At 39.2% G+C, this 15,674-nt stretch overlaps 1 protein-coding gene across 1 annotated transcript in view; it reads right to left on the bottom strand.

Annotated features, from left to right (window-relative positions):
• Nucleotides 1–1,047: 1,047 nt before the first annotated feature.
• Nucleotides 1,048–15,674, bottom strand: part of pxmp2 (peroxisomal membrane protein 2) — a 46,027-nt gene continuing 31,400 nt past the window's right edge. Inside the window, exons 3-5 of the mRNA XM_041203619.1 lie at nucleotides 11,017–11,179; nucleotides 6,553–6,672; nucleotides 1,048–2,698 (exon numbers count right to left, since the gene is read on the bottom strand). Of these exons, the coding sequence (XP_041059553.1) occupies nucleotides 2,630–2,698; nucleotides 6,553–6,672; nucleotides 11,017–11,179 (352 nt within the window). The 3' untranslated portion in view covers nucleotides 1,048–2,629. The remainder of the gene's footprint in view (nucleotides 2,699–6,552; nucleotides 6,673–11,016; nucleotides 11,180–15,674) is intronic.

The following is a 15,674-nucleotide window of genomic DNA, read 5'->3' as shown; positions in this document are numbered from 1 at the left end:
ATTTAGGCTCCTAACCTCCCAGATAGATCCAAATGCTTGTAAGTCCTTTAAATTGTAAGATTTCTGATATAACGGCTAAAGTGCAGCAGAGCAACACCCAACGCCGCCAACGTCTGTGAAGTTGACCCTGCCAAAAATCCAGTAGTCATCTAATTTTCCATAATGCTGCATAAAGCTGTAATTCCTACCATCAGTGGGTGAAGTGCACGGTGAACAAATCGGAACAAGACGCAATATCATAATTTAGAGAACTGCGGGTACTTACCGGAGTGACCAGTCCCTGCTAGCCTCTAGCAAGAGGGAATGAAATGGTGAACATCCAATTTTTCAGACGTTGAAGAACTGCCCTGTCAAACTATCAGGGAATGAGCCATGAAATGCAGTAGCAAAGGCCATATGGAAGGAGATCGATGTGGTTGTGAACGAATGTCCACAATCCCCAAAGACTCCTTTACAGAATTGTACATGTGTAGTGAACTCGGAAGGTCAGCAAAGACAGTAGTAAGGGAAACAATTTACATAAATAAGCCACTTAATTTTATATTAGTTCTATAGCTAAAACCTGAATAAAAGACTGATAAAGGCAACCAACATCAACCCAGAAGTTGCTGGAAATATAATGGCCAGTTCACAGCATCTGCCATTATTTGTGTTTAAAAACTCCAAGCAATTTGAGCCAAAAAAAAAGTTATGCCATGAGTTCTGCATATAGGAATCTGGCCAATTTAGCCCCTCATGTTTTCTTTGTAATATAGAATGGAAGAGTAAAAATATCAAAGGTAGACACAACAAAGAGTAACACCAGCTATGCCAGCAGGTTACACAAAGATAGGAAGGGTTGACTCTGTTCCATACACTTAATCTTTGTAATGGAACATTTAAGAATTCGACTTCCAAAGACTCAAGAACTGAACTCTTCAATTTCTCACTTTGAAGGTAGCTTAAGCAGCATCTCCCAAAGTATGTGAATATTAGAGGTACCTATACATCATATATAGTGCTGTAAGAGATTATTAAATGAAGTCAATGAGATAATAAAACAAAGTATTAATAAGATGTTTATTGCAGGCTTTCCCTCCAAACTTTTATTAGATTTAAATGACTATAGAGGACTATATCCTATAATAAAATAACTCCACATACAGGTAATGAGAATGTTACATTTTACTATATATACTCAAGAGACACCACTGTAGGCAAACATAGAACTGGAATAAGATTGAAGTCAGATTTAGATAAACCTTAAAGTTAGAACAGAAGTTCATATATTCAGTTCTTGTATTCAATTCTGATTGACTTGATGTGAAGCAGGTTGCTTTCATGTATTTTCGACATTCGTATACAGAAACTGAATCCACCTACAGTTTTCAATTGACTTGGTGTTGAAAATCAAGTTCCGTGATGCGAGTGCAGAACATTTTGCCACATCGAACACAGTTTATGTACTGTGCCTCTTCGTGCTATGCATGTGTCAATGGATCCAATTTGTAGCATTGTAGGGAAAATTAGGCGAAGAATTCAATTTCCACCAAGTCACAGGAAAAATAGTTTTTAACTGATCATCAACAAAAAATTATTTGTTTAGAAATTTATGCTGAGGATCAGTAAAAACTACTTGCCATGATTCTCAGTTTTAATCCACTCTATTTTGCTCAGCCATTTGAGTCTTTATCAAATGTTCTTCACTGAACAAATTTGGTTCTTCACAATTTCCAAAATTGTGAAATGGAGATTCCTAACAATCAAATGCATGGCTGTAGAACATTAATTAATTCTTGTTAATTTCTTAGTATATTTTTTAAAGCTCCTTTAATGTTGGACTTCAGTTACATTTGTGACAAGGTATGTTATTGTTCCAGAGCAAAATTAATTTATTGGCAATAAAAGTTAATGATGCAAGTTATTTTATACTGTATTATAACATATATGGTAGGCTCATACTATAAAATGCAACATCACTGCATTATCAATCACATTTTAGCATAGCATTCAGTTATATAGTTTGATTACAGAGCCTGCCTTCTGTTAAAAACAAAACTACCTCAGTCAATTGATTTATCAATGTATTTGGAAACACTAATAAAATTCCTGAGTACCTTAAATAAGATTCCTGAATGCAGTGTTCATTATAGTCCGTAAAAACGGTAGGATGGAACAACATTTTGACATCATAATATGGCATTCTTGCTTTGATCTGACAGTTTACAATCTCAGCTGAACCCACTGATTGGTTGCTACACTGTAATACACCACAGCCCAAACTATCTTGTATAAGATCAACTGTACTTTTAACATCTGGTATACAAAATAAATTACAGTATTAACAAATGTTCAGCAAAGTCATTAAAAAATCAAACTAAAAATAAGCTTTTTAATTATACAATCCAGCTTATTCTACATAGTGTTTTATTGTCACAACACATTTCACAGCTCCTTCTCTAAACAAAATAGCTATCCATTAGGGGTCTTGTGAAATAGAAAATTATGTTAGATTTAGTATTTGGCCAAAGTCTGTTCATTGGATTCTTCTTCAAAAGTCAAAGTTTTCTCAAAGTAAAAGAAATCAAAATTTTCTCAGAGTGAAAGAAATCATTCTCATCAGGTGCTGGTTATTGTTAATAATGCAGCATCATCTCTTGATTGAAGCTAGATATGCATACCAGAAAAGAGCTACCAGATTAGCAAACAGCACACGGAACTGAAAACAACAAAATAATTAATTAGTATTTAACAAGGTCTTTCATCTTAATAGTCATGATGTTCATACTCTAGTCATCAGTATTCAAATTAAAAGCAGCCCAATATTGGCCTAGCACTCCCTTGACATGTGGGCCCAAATGCTTGCATTAACTGGCTTTGTAAACCATTCACCCAAGGCAAGAGACAACTGGTGAAAGCAGAGCCTCTCACTTGAGAAGGGGGGTCCAAAATGTAATTTATTTTATATTAGAATAAAAAACAGAAGTATGGGAAAAAAACATTAGCTCAATAGGTTTGTCCCTTCCACAAGCCATATAAAATATCTTGTTTCACAGATGCTAACTCATGTATTTAATCTCCTGACAGAAAGTTCTGTCTAAATATTCCTCGATTCCCAAAGCAGTCAAGAAAAATCCAGAACATTTATCCAATTTAGTGAATTTAGACCAAATCAATAGATTGCAGAATGCTGTATAAAAATTAGGGACTGTGTTAAAAATCTTCAATGCAGTTAAGTGCAGTATTATGCATTAAGAGTTTCAGTAACCCCAGGCATGTTTATACCATGTAAGATACAGTACTACTAAAGATTACAGATAAAGTTGGGGTTGTAAGGTCATAATTATCAATCATTCAGGTGCACAAACATAAGGCCACAGGAAAGAAAAATAAGATTTCAGCCTGTATCCCTATATGACAGGGGTGGCCTTAAAGCCGCATATGATAATCTTCAGACATTCGAAAGCCACAGGACATAGACAATCTTTACAAACCCATTTTTATTACTATTGCACATACTTCTGTGAGGAAGCCTTCCCCTTTTTCCCCTAATCTTCCAGGCTTCCTTCACACACGACTCAGTTTGTGTTAAAAACAAATCTACTTCATTGACATCAGAGCCAGCACATGCTCACTGCTTAATTGACTTTAGCAGCCTTACTCTTCCAATGTGGAAAATCAGTCTAGAGGTTAAAAACCATTTGATTTTAATTGAAAATAAGTTGTGGTCACTTACTGAACAACAAATTTGAATCAGTATCTGTGTCCCAATACAGTAGATTCTTACATTACTGTTCTGTATTAAAAGAAAGTGTTTCCTCCATTTCCAGACAGGCCACAAGTTGGAGGGTCAGCAATGAGTAGGTGGATTAGGGAGCCAGAAAAAATGGTGCTGAGGGTCATGCAGCCCTACATAAGATGTGGAAAACTACAAAAGAAATTTCACGACAGCACTGGAATGAATAGTTGATCTTAATCCTCCTCCTCGTGCAGCTCCCTGCTCTCCGGTTCTCTTCCTCTGTGAAGCTGCTCATGGCTGAGGCAGTTTACCTCCCTCCAGTGCATGATTTAACAGGTTTCACAGCACAAGAAATGAGCCACGCTGTCAAAAAAACCACATGCAGCTCACAAGCCACTTACAAAGGGTAGGAACAAGCTAAACCAAGCTTTGATATAGCTATTCTTAAGAACAGTGTCCAGTCTTGATCCCACAGAAGCAGGAGATATAGAACTACAGATTCATACAAGATGGTGAATATATAGAGAGGGCAACCAATGATACTTAAATGTAGAGTTTTTTTTAAAAAAGAGTTCCCAGAATAGGCAACAGGAATTAAACAATTTGTTTTGGGAAACACAGGATTATAAATGAATATTCATAAATGACAAAGGGATTCTTATTTACCAATAAGATAGGTTATTTGAGCTGGATAGAAATGAGAGATATTGGACAAAGATTCAGAACTAAATATAAGGAAGCATTTCTTTCAGAGTCTTCACATTCTGGAATAGATTATTAAAGCATTCAACAAGTATGAATTCCCTCCCGTCTTTTAAAAGCGCACTAGACAAGTTCCTGAGAGGAAGGCACTTCCAGTTATCAAAGGCAAATCATGGATCAGTTGGAGTTCAAAGTATTTGAGGTAGAGATTCCTGGAGCCTTAGGGAGTTGTGTGGAACTTCCTAAAGTTTTTAGTGCCCCAGGAGATTGTGTAATTTGGGGATGGGCCAGTGGTCTATGTAGCTGCACTATATCTGGAAAGATGTAATTATAATGATACCCCCTGTGACTAGGATAAAGGCAACTATCCCCTCTCATTGTTCTCGAAGGGTCTGTGGCTTTTGACAAGATTAGCCACACTATGCTCCTCCATGCCTCTTCACTGTCATCTAGCTGGGTCAGACTGCTCTCAGAATCACACAGTGCAGAAGAGGCCCTTCAGCCCATCAAGCCTTCACTGACACATGAGAAACACCTGACCTACCTATCTAACCCCATTTAACAGCACTTGACCCATAGCCTTGAATGTTATGACATGCCAATTGTTCATCCAGGTAACTTTTTAAAGGATGTGAGGCAACCCGCCTCCACCACCCTGCCAGGCAGTGCATTCCAGACCTTCACCACCCTCTGGGTAAAAACGTTTTCCCTCACATCCCCCTAAACCTCCTGTCCCTTACCATGAACATATGTCCCCTTGTGACTGACCCTTCAACTAAGGGGAACAGCTGCTCCCTTTCCACCCTGATCATGCTCCTCATAATCTTGTATACCGCGATCAGGTCGCCCCTCAGTCTCCTAAAAACCTACTTCTTTGACCAAGCTTTTGGTCATCTGACCTAATGCCTCATGTGGCTCAGTGTCATATTATGTTTCATAATGCTCCTGTGAAGTGCCTGTGGATATTTTATTATATTAAAGGCACTATACAAATGTTATCCTTAACACAAAACATCTCTCCCCATGTCAAAGAACACCTTCGAGTTGAGAAGACCAACGGTGTGTTCTCTCTCTAAGTTTAAAATTATCTCTCTTTTTTTTTTCTGTATCTGCTGCTGGGAGTTGCCTGACTGGCCTAGAGTGATTCCATCAACAATGCTTCCCCCATATAGTAAAGCACTAAGTTTAGCATGTCCAACTGAAGGAGCAACTGGAATTATGAATCTCCCACACGGAATAATGGGATTACAGATCTGCAGCCTATAACTTTGTGTTAGCATGGAGCACCATCACATGACAAAATCCCCAAAGAAATAACACTTTTGCGGGCACATAGACAACTGTATTGATTCCTCTGCAACACAAAATAGCAATACAAAAGGAGACATGGCTCCCAAAATTCTGCTCTTGACCTGGACACACCTCCAACATAACTACTCAACAGGTGCCAGACACTGGGGTAAAATCTGGTTCTGCCAGGATCCCACCAGGAATTTCCAGTGTAGGGACAGAGAGAAAATCTATATTGACCCACTACATTAGGGGGATGTGGCTGAGCAATTTTATGAACTTCAGGGATTTCTCCCCAGTATGCGACCTGATAGACTTAATAAAACACTGCTTGTTCAGGGATGGTTTCTGTTGTCTTTCAAATGTCCCAAAATGGTTGAACAAAAGGTGATTTATTACCTATAGAGATCTATGCTGGCGTAACTTCTAATGCCCTATTTACCTGCTCTGTCCTATCGGGACCTTTGACTTCCTATTAGGAGTGAGGCTGCTCCAATTTTCTGAGACTTCATCAGGGAAGCTCCCTTGGTTTTCCCTTACAAACATGGGCCACTCATCCAAAGCATGCAGATAACCCGACTCTTGGGTTTTGGTGACAGAGTTTGCATGTTTGCAATTGTAGCTTTAATGCCCTTTATCTAGATGAGTATGAAGTTCATGCTTACACGTTGCCCATCATTTGAGCATGCTGGACATGTAACAATATTACACAAGTGAACTTGAAAATGTTTGTTGCTTCTTTAATGTGTCAGCAGAGCTCAGTAGTCTAGGAAAAACATGTAGTCATTGTACCAGTCATGAAACAATCATATTAGCCCCTCCAACCTGTAAACATATGTTACCTGTGCAGGCACATAATTAATGTTAATGTACTGAAAGATTGTCCAAACTTTCCAGTTCATTTTCAATGCTGTCCAGTATCCAGTCTGCATCTTATCCTTCAGTGCCTTCAGGTTCTTCCCCTGTTACAAACACATTTCTGGTCATTTTACTGGATCATTTGTCTCAATATAGCTACTTGATATATAAAAAAGTAGAACATTTCAAAGCACTTCACAAAATGAATTACTTTGAGTGACTTTTGTTATGTAGGCAGTCAAGGAAGCATTTATATCAACCTTGACCCACAAATAGGTAGTATTGGTTAGAAAGTAATATTGCTCAAGTCTCACAGAGAAGTTGTTTTCTTTTGAGTACTTCCATTGAATCTTTAACGTCCACTCAAATCACCGAACAGGCAGAAAAAACATTAGTTTAATGTCTAATCTGGAAAGCACATCAATTACTCCCTCAATGTTGCACTAAAGTGCCAACCTTGAATATGCCCTTATTCAAAAAGTGGGGAGGCAGAAGGTAGGAAACTGTAGACCAGTTAGTTTAGCTTCTGTCGTTGGGAAATTGTTGGAATCCATTATTAAGGAAGTAGTAATGGAACATTTGGAAAGTCAAAATGCAATCCATCAGAGTCAGCATAGTTTTATGAAGAGTAAATCGTGTTTGACTAATTTCCTAGAGTTCTTTGAAGATGTGACAAGCTAAGTGGATAATGGAGATCCTGTAGATGTAGTATATCTGGACTTACAGGAGGCCTTTGATAAGGTGCCGCACAGAAGATTAATACACAAGATAAGATCACACGGAGTTAGGGGTAATATATTAGCCTGGATAGAGGATTGGGTAACAGAAAGCAGAGAGTCGGGATAAATGGGTCTTTTTCTGGATGGCAAGCTGTAACTAATGGGGTGCCACAGGTTTCGGTCCTTGTGCCCCAACTATTTACAATCTATATTAATGACTTGGATTCGGGGGTAGAAGGTACTGTAGCTAAATTTGCAGATGACACCAAAATAGGTGAGAAAGTAAGTTGCAAGGAAGAAATAAGAAATTTATAAATGGATATGGACAGGTTAGATGAATGGGCCAAAATCTGGCAGATGGAGTTTAACGTGGATAAGTGTGAGGTTATCCATTTTGGTCGGAAGAATAAAAAGGCGGCTTATTATTTAAGTGGAGAGAAACTTCAGAATGCTTCAGTGCAGAGGGATCTGGGTGTCCTTGTGCATGAATCGCTGAAAGCTAGCATGCAGATACAGCAGGTAATTAGGAAGGCAAATGGAATTTTGGCATTTATTGCTAAAGGAAGAGAGTATAAAAATAGGGAAGTGTTGTTGTACCCGTACAGGCCATTGGTGAGATCGCACCTGGAGTACTGTGCACAGTTTTGGTCCCTTTACTTGAGGAAGGATGTAGTTGCATTGGAGGCGGTTCACTAGATTGATTCCAGAGATGTGGGGCTTGTTTTATGCGGAGAGATTGAGCTTAGGCCTATACTCGCTAGAGTTTAGAAGAATGAGAGGAGATCTAATTGAGGTATATAAGATGCTAAAGAGGATAGACAAAGTAAATGTGGAGTGGATGTTTCCCCTTCTGGGGCATTCTAGAATGAGAGGCCATAGTTTTAGGCTAAGGGGTGATAGATTTAAATCAGAGATGAGGAAGAATTACTTTTCTCAAAGGGTCGTGAATCTGTGGAATTCACTACCTCAGAGTCCAGTGGATGTCAAGACGCTGAATAAATTTAAGGAGGAGATAGACAGATTTTTAATTAGTAATGGGTTGAAAGGATATGGGGAGAGGGCAGGAAATTGGAGTTGAGGCCAAAACGAGATCAGCCATGATTGTAATGAATGGTGGGCAGGCTTGAGGGGCTGAATTGCCCACTCCTGCTCCTAGTTCTTATGTTCTTATGCACTCAAGTCCTAATGTGGAACTTGAAACCATAACTTCTGACCTAGGGACACAAGTGCTACCAACTGAGTCAAGCAAACACTAAAACCTTCCCATTAATCCTAGTTTACATGCTTTTGGAGCATCACAAAATAAATACAAATAAAGAAGGTCACTGCCTATCACTCATCCACTGAAAACAAGAAATATGCAATCATTCCCCAACACAGAATTCTGAATGACTTAGGTTTTTGCTTCATTACATAGGGCTTATTCCAAATGCATATTACTCCTTGGGTGAAGTTCTTTCTGACAGTAATCCTAAATTTGCCTAGTACCAATTTGATCCACCCCTTTTCCAACTGTCATGGCTGATCTTAAAAGTACTGCCTGTTTCTGTTGTGACAATTAAGGAGCCAAAGAAAGTCTCTACAGTTTGAATATCTAATTGGAGATGTGGCTGGTCACTACATTTTGTTTACTTCAATGGGTACTCGAGTTGAACTACATATGTAGTCACCAAACAATGGGCTTTCATATTCACATTGGTGATAAGGCAATGACCCTTTGACTGCAAAACAAATACAAACCATTTAAGTCCTTGTTTTGTCTAAAAAAACAATTAAATACATCAGAGGGTGTAATGTATTAAGTTGAAGTGCAGGAAACTATTATTTTAAGTTGATAAACTTTGTTCAGTTGTGGAGGCACCATTTGAATTTTGGATTCCAGATTAAACTTCAAAGCATGTAAATAACATATCACAATTCTTTTCAGATAGCAATGTAGACACAAAGATTCTGGAATAAATATTTGAACACTGGTCTAGGTTTGGTATTATTCAAAAAGTAGGTTAAGGATCGTATATTTTCATATCCAAAGAACAAGTTTAAATTAAGTTTAAATTAAACATTCTGTAATCAAGTGAAATCTGTTGGACTAACTTCTACTATTGTTTAATTTGTACTTATAATAAAACAGATTTTTAGTTTACAGCTCAAGTCATAAAGTGTGAAAGACCTGGATCCCTCCAACACATGCTTTACTGATTCTGCAATATAGGCCAGGATATTTGGGTGGAGGGAGGGGGGGGGGGCACTCACTGACATGTAAAATGACGCGGGATGATGTCGGGTGGAACTCCCAATGTCACCCCACGTCATTTCAATTTTCAGGTCGGCAGGGGCACAGCCAAATCAGCTGTGCGCCCACCAACCTGTCAAAGGCCAAATGAGGCCATTTAAAAACTAATTGAACTAGTTAATGGACCTGCCCATCCAACCTTAAGGTTGGCGGGCAGGCCAGGAGCCCTGGCAGGCTTCAGAAAAAGCATGTAACCTCATCCACAGGCGGGATGAGGCTTCATGTAGGTTTTTAAAAATTTAATAAAAGTTTAAATAAAAGTGATGGATATGTCCCAACTCATGTCACATGAGGGGACATGTCAGGGAAATTTTATTTCTTTACATTTGCCAATTTTAAATTTGAAGCCGATCTCCCTGAGGCAGCACTTAGCACTCATGCGTGAAAGAACACACGCCCGGCTTAGGGAATCTTCGCCCACACATGGAGCGCATAGCGCTTCCTGGCGGATGTCACACTGGGTGGGCCTTAATTGGCTCACCCACATAAAATGGTGGCATTCCCCCGATTTGGGGGCACCGATCAAATGTGCGCCTGTTCCTGAACCTCTCCCCCACAACGGGGGGGATAATTCTTCCCATACTGTTTCTTTGTTTATCACCACTCCACAAAAATTGATATATTAAGTGATGTATCTGCTATTACTCTTTGACCACAACAAGATTTCTAAGAATTATTCCACACCAATCTGACAAAAATATAATAAAACCTACATGAGTGGGAAGTACACTGCTTACCTAGAGCAAGTTATAAATAGAGGGATTTCACTAAATGTTTACTTTTAAAATGATGTGAAAATTTATCTTAGAGTGTTATAACAGGGAAACAGATTCATTAAGGTCCACAGGTTACTCTTCTCTTTTTCTTCTGGGTTTGGTGGGTCAGAAAGTTAACTGAAATGATCTAAACAGAATTTTGTTCTTTCCAGATCTTGAGCTACCAAGTCAAAGTTTCTTCTGTTTTCTTCTGTCTGGGACTAATATGTTAAAGTACTTTTAAATATTTTAAAGTCTTAAAAAGTATTGTTTTATTGTATTCTTACTGTTGCAAAAACTGGAAATATAAATTTTTTTAAAAGTTTTTGCAAATTCTAGTAGGGGTCTGGCTAGAGGAACAAAGTTGAGCTCTTGGGGCTACGAGTGAGTTGGCATTATTGACTATTCTAATACAGGTTTAGCATTTATTAATATCAATTTAATTTTTTTTATATATTTCAACCCAGTGCTCAATTCTCTCAAAGGACCTCAAAATTGCAATCATTCTCTTTCAGAGTACACAACTACACTATCTAACATTTCACAACTCCACACCATCTGTCGCAGATTTCACAAACCACAATCTCTTTCTTAGGCCTTTTAACCCCATATTAGCTTTCTTTCAATCACAATAACAACTTATCCCAAGATTTTGGCCTTTTGATGATTACTAGGACCCACCTCAAGTAGACTGATAACTACAAAAAAAAGAGCAAGGAATGCTGGTGCAAACATCAGACGGTCCAACAGAAGTCTCTTGATCTGGGAATAGGGAACATTGGATGGAATCAGTTTATCCAGATAGTAGTAAAAGTAATGACTTAGTGGGCCCGTGAAAACCAACCTGAAACAGAAAATAAGAGTTTTTTTTTAGTGAAGCAAAATAACCTGAAATATTTATGTTCTTTCACATTAGGCTTCAACAAAAAGTTAGGAAAACTTTTATTAAATAGATCAGTCCATATATAGCAAAGGTGGCAGATCAGGCTTACTTCTAATATTCCAAGTAGCTTTGGTCCATACAATTGAATTAAGGACAAAGCCAGAGCAATACAACAGTTACTGAAGCAGAACTGGTACTTGAGATGCAACTTCTGTTGTGAAGCTGTTCTGCATTTAGCAGAGGCAATACAACAAAATATGTATAAGGGTTTCAGTGGCAAAGGGCTGAAATAAAATTGAGCAATGTTACAGAGATAGCTGAAACTGTCTTTGTGATGGAGAGGATGAGAGATCTAAAACCCAGCTCAAGATCAAATAGGATTCCCAAGATTTGAACAAGCTCGTAAGGTTCAACCTAAGGCAATGACCACAAAAAGGAATGAAATTAGTGACGAGGCAACAGTTTGCTGTGGGGGCCAAAGGCAATGGCCCTAAAATTCAGTTGAACAACACCTGTGTTTCTGGCGCCACAGGTGCCATTCGGTTCCAAAATAGCATTCACACACACCAAACATTTCTGTGCTGGATCTGCCAGACACCATTTTGATAACAGCATTAGAATGGATGCAGAGAGTGGACACAGATGTATATAGAATAGGCAGATCATGATATCAATCAGCATATAACACTGATTTGATGCCAGTGGTACCATTTTCTACCTGAACACTCCAGCTAACACACTGTTACCCTTGCACAACTGAACATGCATTCAGCAGATGGAATGACCCTCCTCCAGGGCTATTTAAAGGGTAATTGGACTCTGGAATTGCCTTCAGACTAGTTGCTGATTGGTTTCTAATGGCAGATGTTGAGTTTGTAGAAGCGTTTGGTGTTTTGTACTACTATTAAGAGTTGCAGAAAACAACAGGGACTGCTGGAACACACTTTGAAGGCCTTGGTTCTGACTTCAAGGGTTCTGTTCAGACCATTTGCCCACCTGCATTTGGGGTCAGTTGAGGCCCTTAAATGGACAACTAATGGGAACTTAAAGGTGTCTTCCTGCACCAATGGTATTTTACCAATGGCAGGGGTTCCCATGCCACATGGTGAGCCATGGCAGCCTGACGGCTGGGGGCAGGGGTAGGTTTCCTCCTTTCTGCCACCCTGTGCCCACAGATGCCACCCCGACAAAAAAATTAATAAGGTTACAACATGAAAATTTCCTTGTTCTCATAATTCATTATAACAAAAGATGTCCCTCTTTGAAGATTTCCAACAATTTCTTTGGTCAAGCAGTTCTTTTTGTGAAACAACTCGTCAACTCATAACTTGCGTTGACCCAAGTTATTTTGGAAATCTTCTTCCTTTCCAATATCTCTTTTATAATTGAGAGATCAATCCTCAACCTCTTTTCCATGACACTCTGTTGACTGGACATGTCCCAGATCGAACAATTATCTATATAGCATTCTATAGGCATATTTTTCTCCAGTTGCCCTTTATATCAGTGTTCCTTTAATATACTCAATAAAGTGAAAGAGATATTCAAAATCCTGGAGGGGTATGGACAGGGTAAATAGTGAGAAACTGTTCCCACTCAAGAGAGCATCAAGAATCAGAGGGCACAGATTCAAAATAATTAGTAAAAGGAGTAAAGGTGATATGAGGGAAAAAAAGTTCACCCAGAGGGTAATTGGACTCTGGAATGAACTTCCTGAAAGGGTGGTGGAGGCAGGTTCGATCGAGGTATTCAAAAGGGAATTGGATTGCTACCTGAAAAGAAATAAATGTGCAAGGTTACCGGGATAAGGCAGGGGATAGGGACTGGTGGAATGCTCTTTCAGAAAGCCAGTGCAGACTTGATGGGCCAAATGGTCTCCTTCTGTATTGTAAAAGATTCTGTGATTATACATAGCCATATCTATTGCTACCACCAGTGTAAGTGTCTCCACAGCTAAGGTGCTTTTAACTACCCTCTTTTTTTTTTCAATTCCCAGGCTAATGGACAACATTCATTGCTTCTTCCCATTAAAAATTCCTGCAGCATGTCTCCCCGCAACCGGCGCATGCAGCAAGCCATTTAAATCTCCATTCAGTCTGGCAGGACCATAATAACCTGCCAGACAGGAGGGGCCATAAAATCCTGGCCTATGAATCTTGCTGTACTCGATTAACCATTGGGAAATTAGCATGTGAGGCATCACTAAAAGTAACTAATTCCATCCCTTAGGGTCACCCAGGTTTGGAAATCTGAGTATACATTTTTCTAAACTTATTTGCTCTTAACACTTCCCCAACAGCAGTATATTTCAGCATGATGCTCAATTCTAATACATCAGAGCACACATCCGGTCTAGTTTTTGTACATAACCTGTTTAATTGCCCAAACTTCTTAATTGATCTGTTTTGCTGTAGTGTTTTCCTTTTGAGATCGGGCCCAATTTATTGGGATCCTATTAACGTTTTCTAGGTAAGACTGTTGAGCCAGGGTTATTCCCAATTTAGACTGCCTAATGTCCAACCCAATATACTTGCAGCCCAACTTCCAATTTTGAATTCCTTTACAATGTTATCTATCACAAATTTCTCAAATGCCCCAGATCCCCCCTCCACAGCAAATCATCAACATGTATTAAGAAAATGCCTGCTAGTTTTTCTTCACAGTACCAATAAAACATTGCTGGATCTGCTTTTAGCTGAAGGCAACCAGCTTTTAGTAAGACAGTCCCAACTGAAAAATACCATATCCTGGATGCATAATTTAGCCCATAAACACATTTATTTAGCCTCCATAATTTCCCCTCTATTTCTCCAGCTTCTTTCAGAGGCTTTAAGAACACTTGTCTTTGAAACTGTTCCCCTTGCAAAAATGCTGCTTTGACATCAATGGATTTACATTCCCATGAGTATGTTGCTAAAAGTGCTAGGAAAATCCTCAAACTGACTTTTCCTGCTGTTGGAGAATGTACTTTAACTTGCTGGTCACCCAGTTGTTCCTCAAATCTCCAAGCTACAAGTCTGGCCTTAGCTTTATATGTACCATCAGGAAGTATTTTCTCTGTACATATCCATCTATGGGTTAATGCTGGCTGTCCTTTGTCTGGCACCTTCATGTAAACACCAAACTCTCTCCAACTGTCAAATTCTTTTTGTTTTGCCTGTTTTACCAATTTATCATCTAAATTGTTAGTAGCCACTAGAGCTTCTCTATCATAGGAACTTCTTCTTGTGTCGTTCCTAGCCTGTTCTTTAGTCCTTGCTCTTGTTAAACTACATCCCCGACTAGATCTGCCGGCCCCATCTGGACTACTACTACTCGACCTATTCCTCTACAACTTAACTTCTTTTCTTTCTGTGATCACCATTAGGTCCACTGTCTGAATTTAAACTATACTTCCTAGCTTTCTACATTTTTACTTCCTTCTGCCAATCCATAGATTGGATATTCTGCCCTTTGTCTTGTACATTCAGCCAGTTTTTGTATTTCCTTGTGGCCTTTCTTGCCCTTACTACTATGGTGGCTTCCCTCCACTCACCAGCTACTTCTGGCATATATGCCACCCTAGTCCCAACTTTTGGTAATTGATCTTTGTGATAAATGGTCATCTCCTGATCTTAACTGGCACTTCAACTATTCTCAATCAGCCACAACCTATTGTTCATTCAGGTATGGCATACATGTGTGTGAAGTGCACGGCGCATCTTCAGTTTCCATCATCTGTTCAGGTTCCATCAATGTGTAATCAGTGCCAGTAAGCTGCTTGGAATGTACTCTAACAGTTTGGTTACCATGTTGCAAGATTATCGTTTTGCCATCAGTGCTTATAACTTTTCCTGGACCTCTTCATTCTTTCTGCCCTTCTTTTTGATAATACGTGTTCCCGGGCTTAAAAATCATTTCTGACGGCCTGATTCGATACCTCAACGCGCTCCTGATTTTTTTTTTTCCTGAAACCTTCACCTTATATACCATAAGACCATAAGACGTAGGAACAGAAGTAGGCCATTCGGCCCATTAAGTTTACTCTGCCATTCAATGAGATCATGGCTGATCTGATAATCCTCAACCCCACTTTCCTGCCTTTTCCCCATCGCCCTTAATTCCCTTACTGATGAAAAATCTGTCTATCTCAGCCTTTAATATACTTAACGACCCAGCCTCTACGGTAATGAATTCCACAGATTGACTACCCTCTGAGAGAAGAAATTCCACACTGGGTAAAAAAGCTTTTCCTCATCCCCCCTAAACCTCCTGCCCCTCACCTTGAACATATGTCCCCTCGTGACTGACCCTTCAACTAAGGGGAACAGCGGCTACCTATCCACCCTGTCCATGCCCCTCATAATCTTGTACACCTCGATCAAGTCACCCCTCAGTCTTCTCTGCTCCAACAAAAACAACCCAAGTCTATCCAACCTCTCTTCATAACTTAAATATTTCATCCCAGGCAACATCC

The sequence above is a fragment of the Carcharodon carcharias genome, chromosome 13, assembly GCF_017639515.1.
Source record: "Carcharodon carcharias isolate sCarCar2 chromosome 13, sCarCar2.pri, whole genome shotgun sequence".
NCBI classification, from domain to species: domain Eukaryota; kingdom Metazoa; phylum Chordata; class Chondrichthyes; order Lamniformes; family Lamnidae; genus Carcharodon; species Carcharodon carcharias.
The sequence above is the reverse complement of the archived record's forward strand: the minus strand, read 5'-3'. Positions and strand labels throughout refer to the sequence as shown.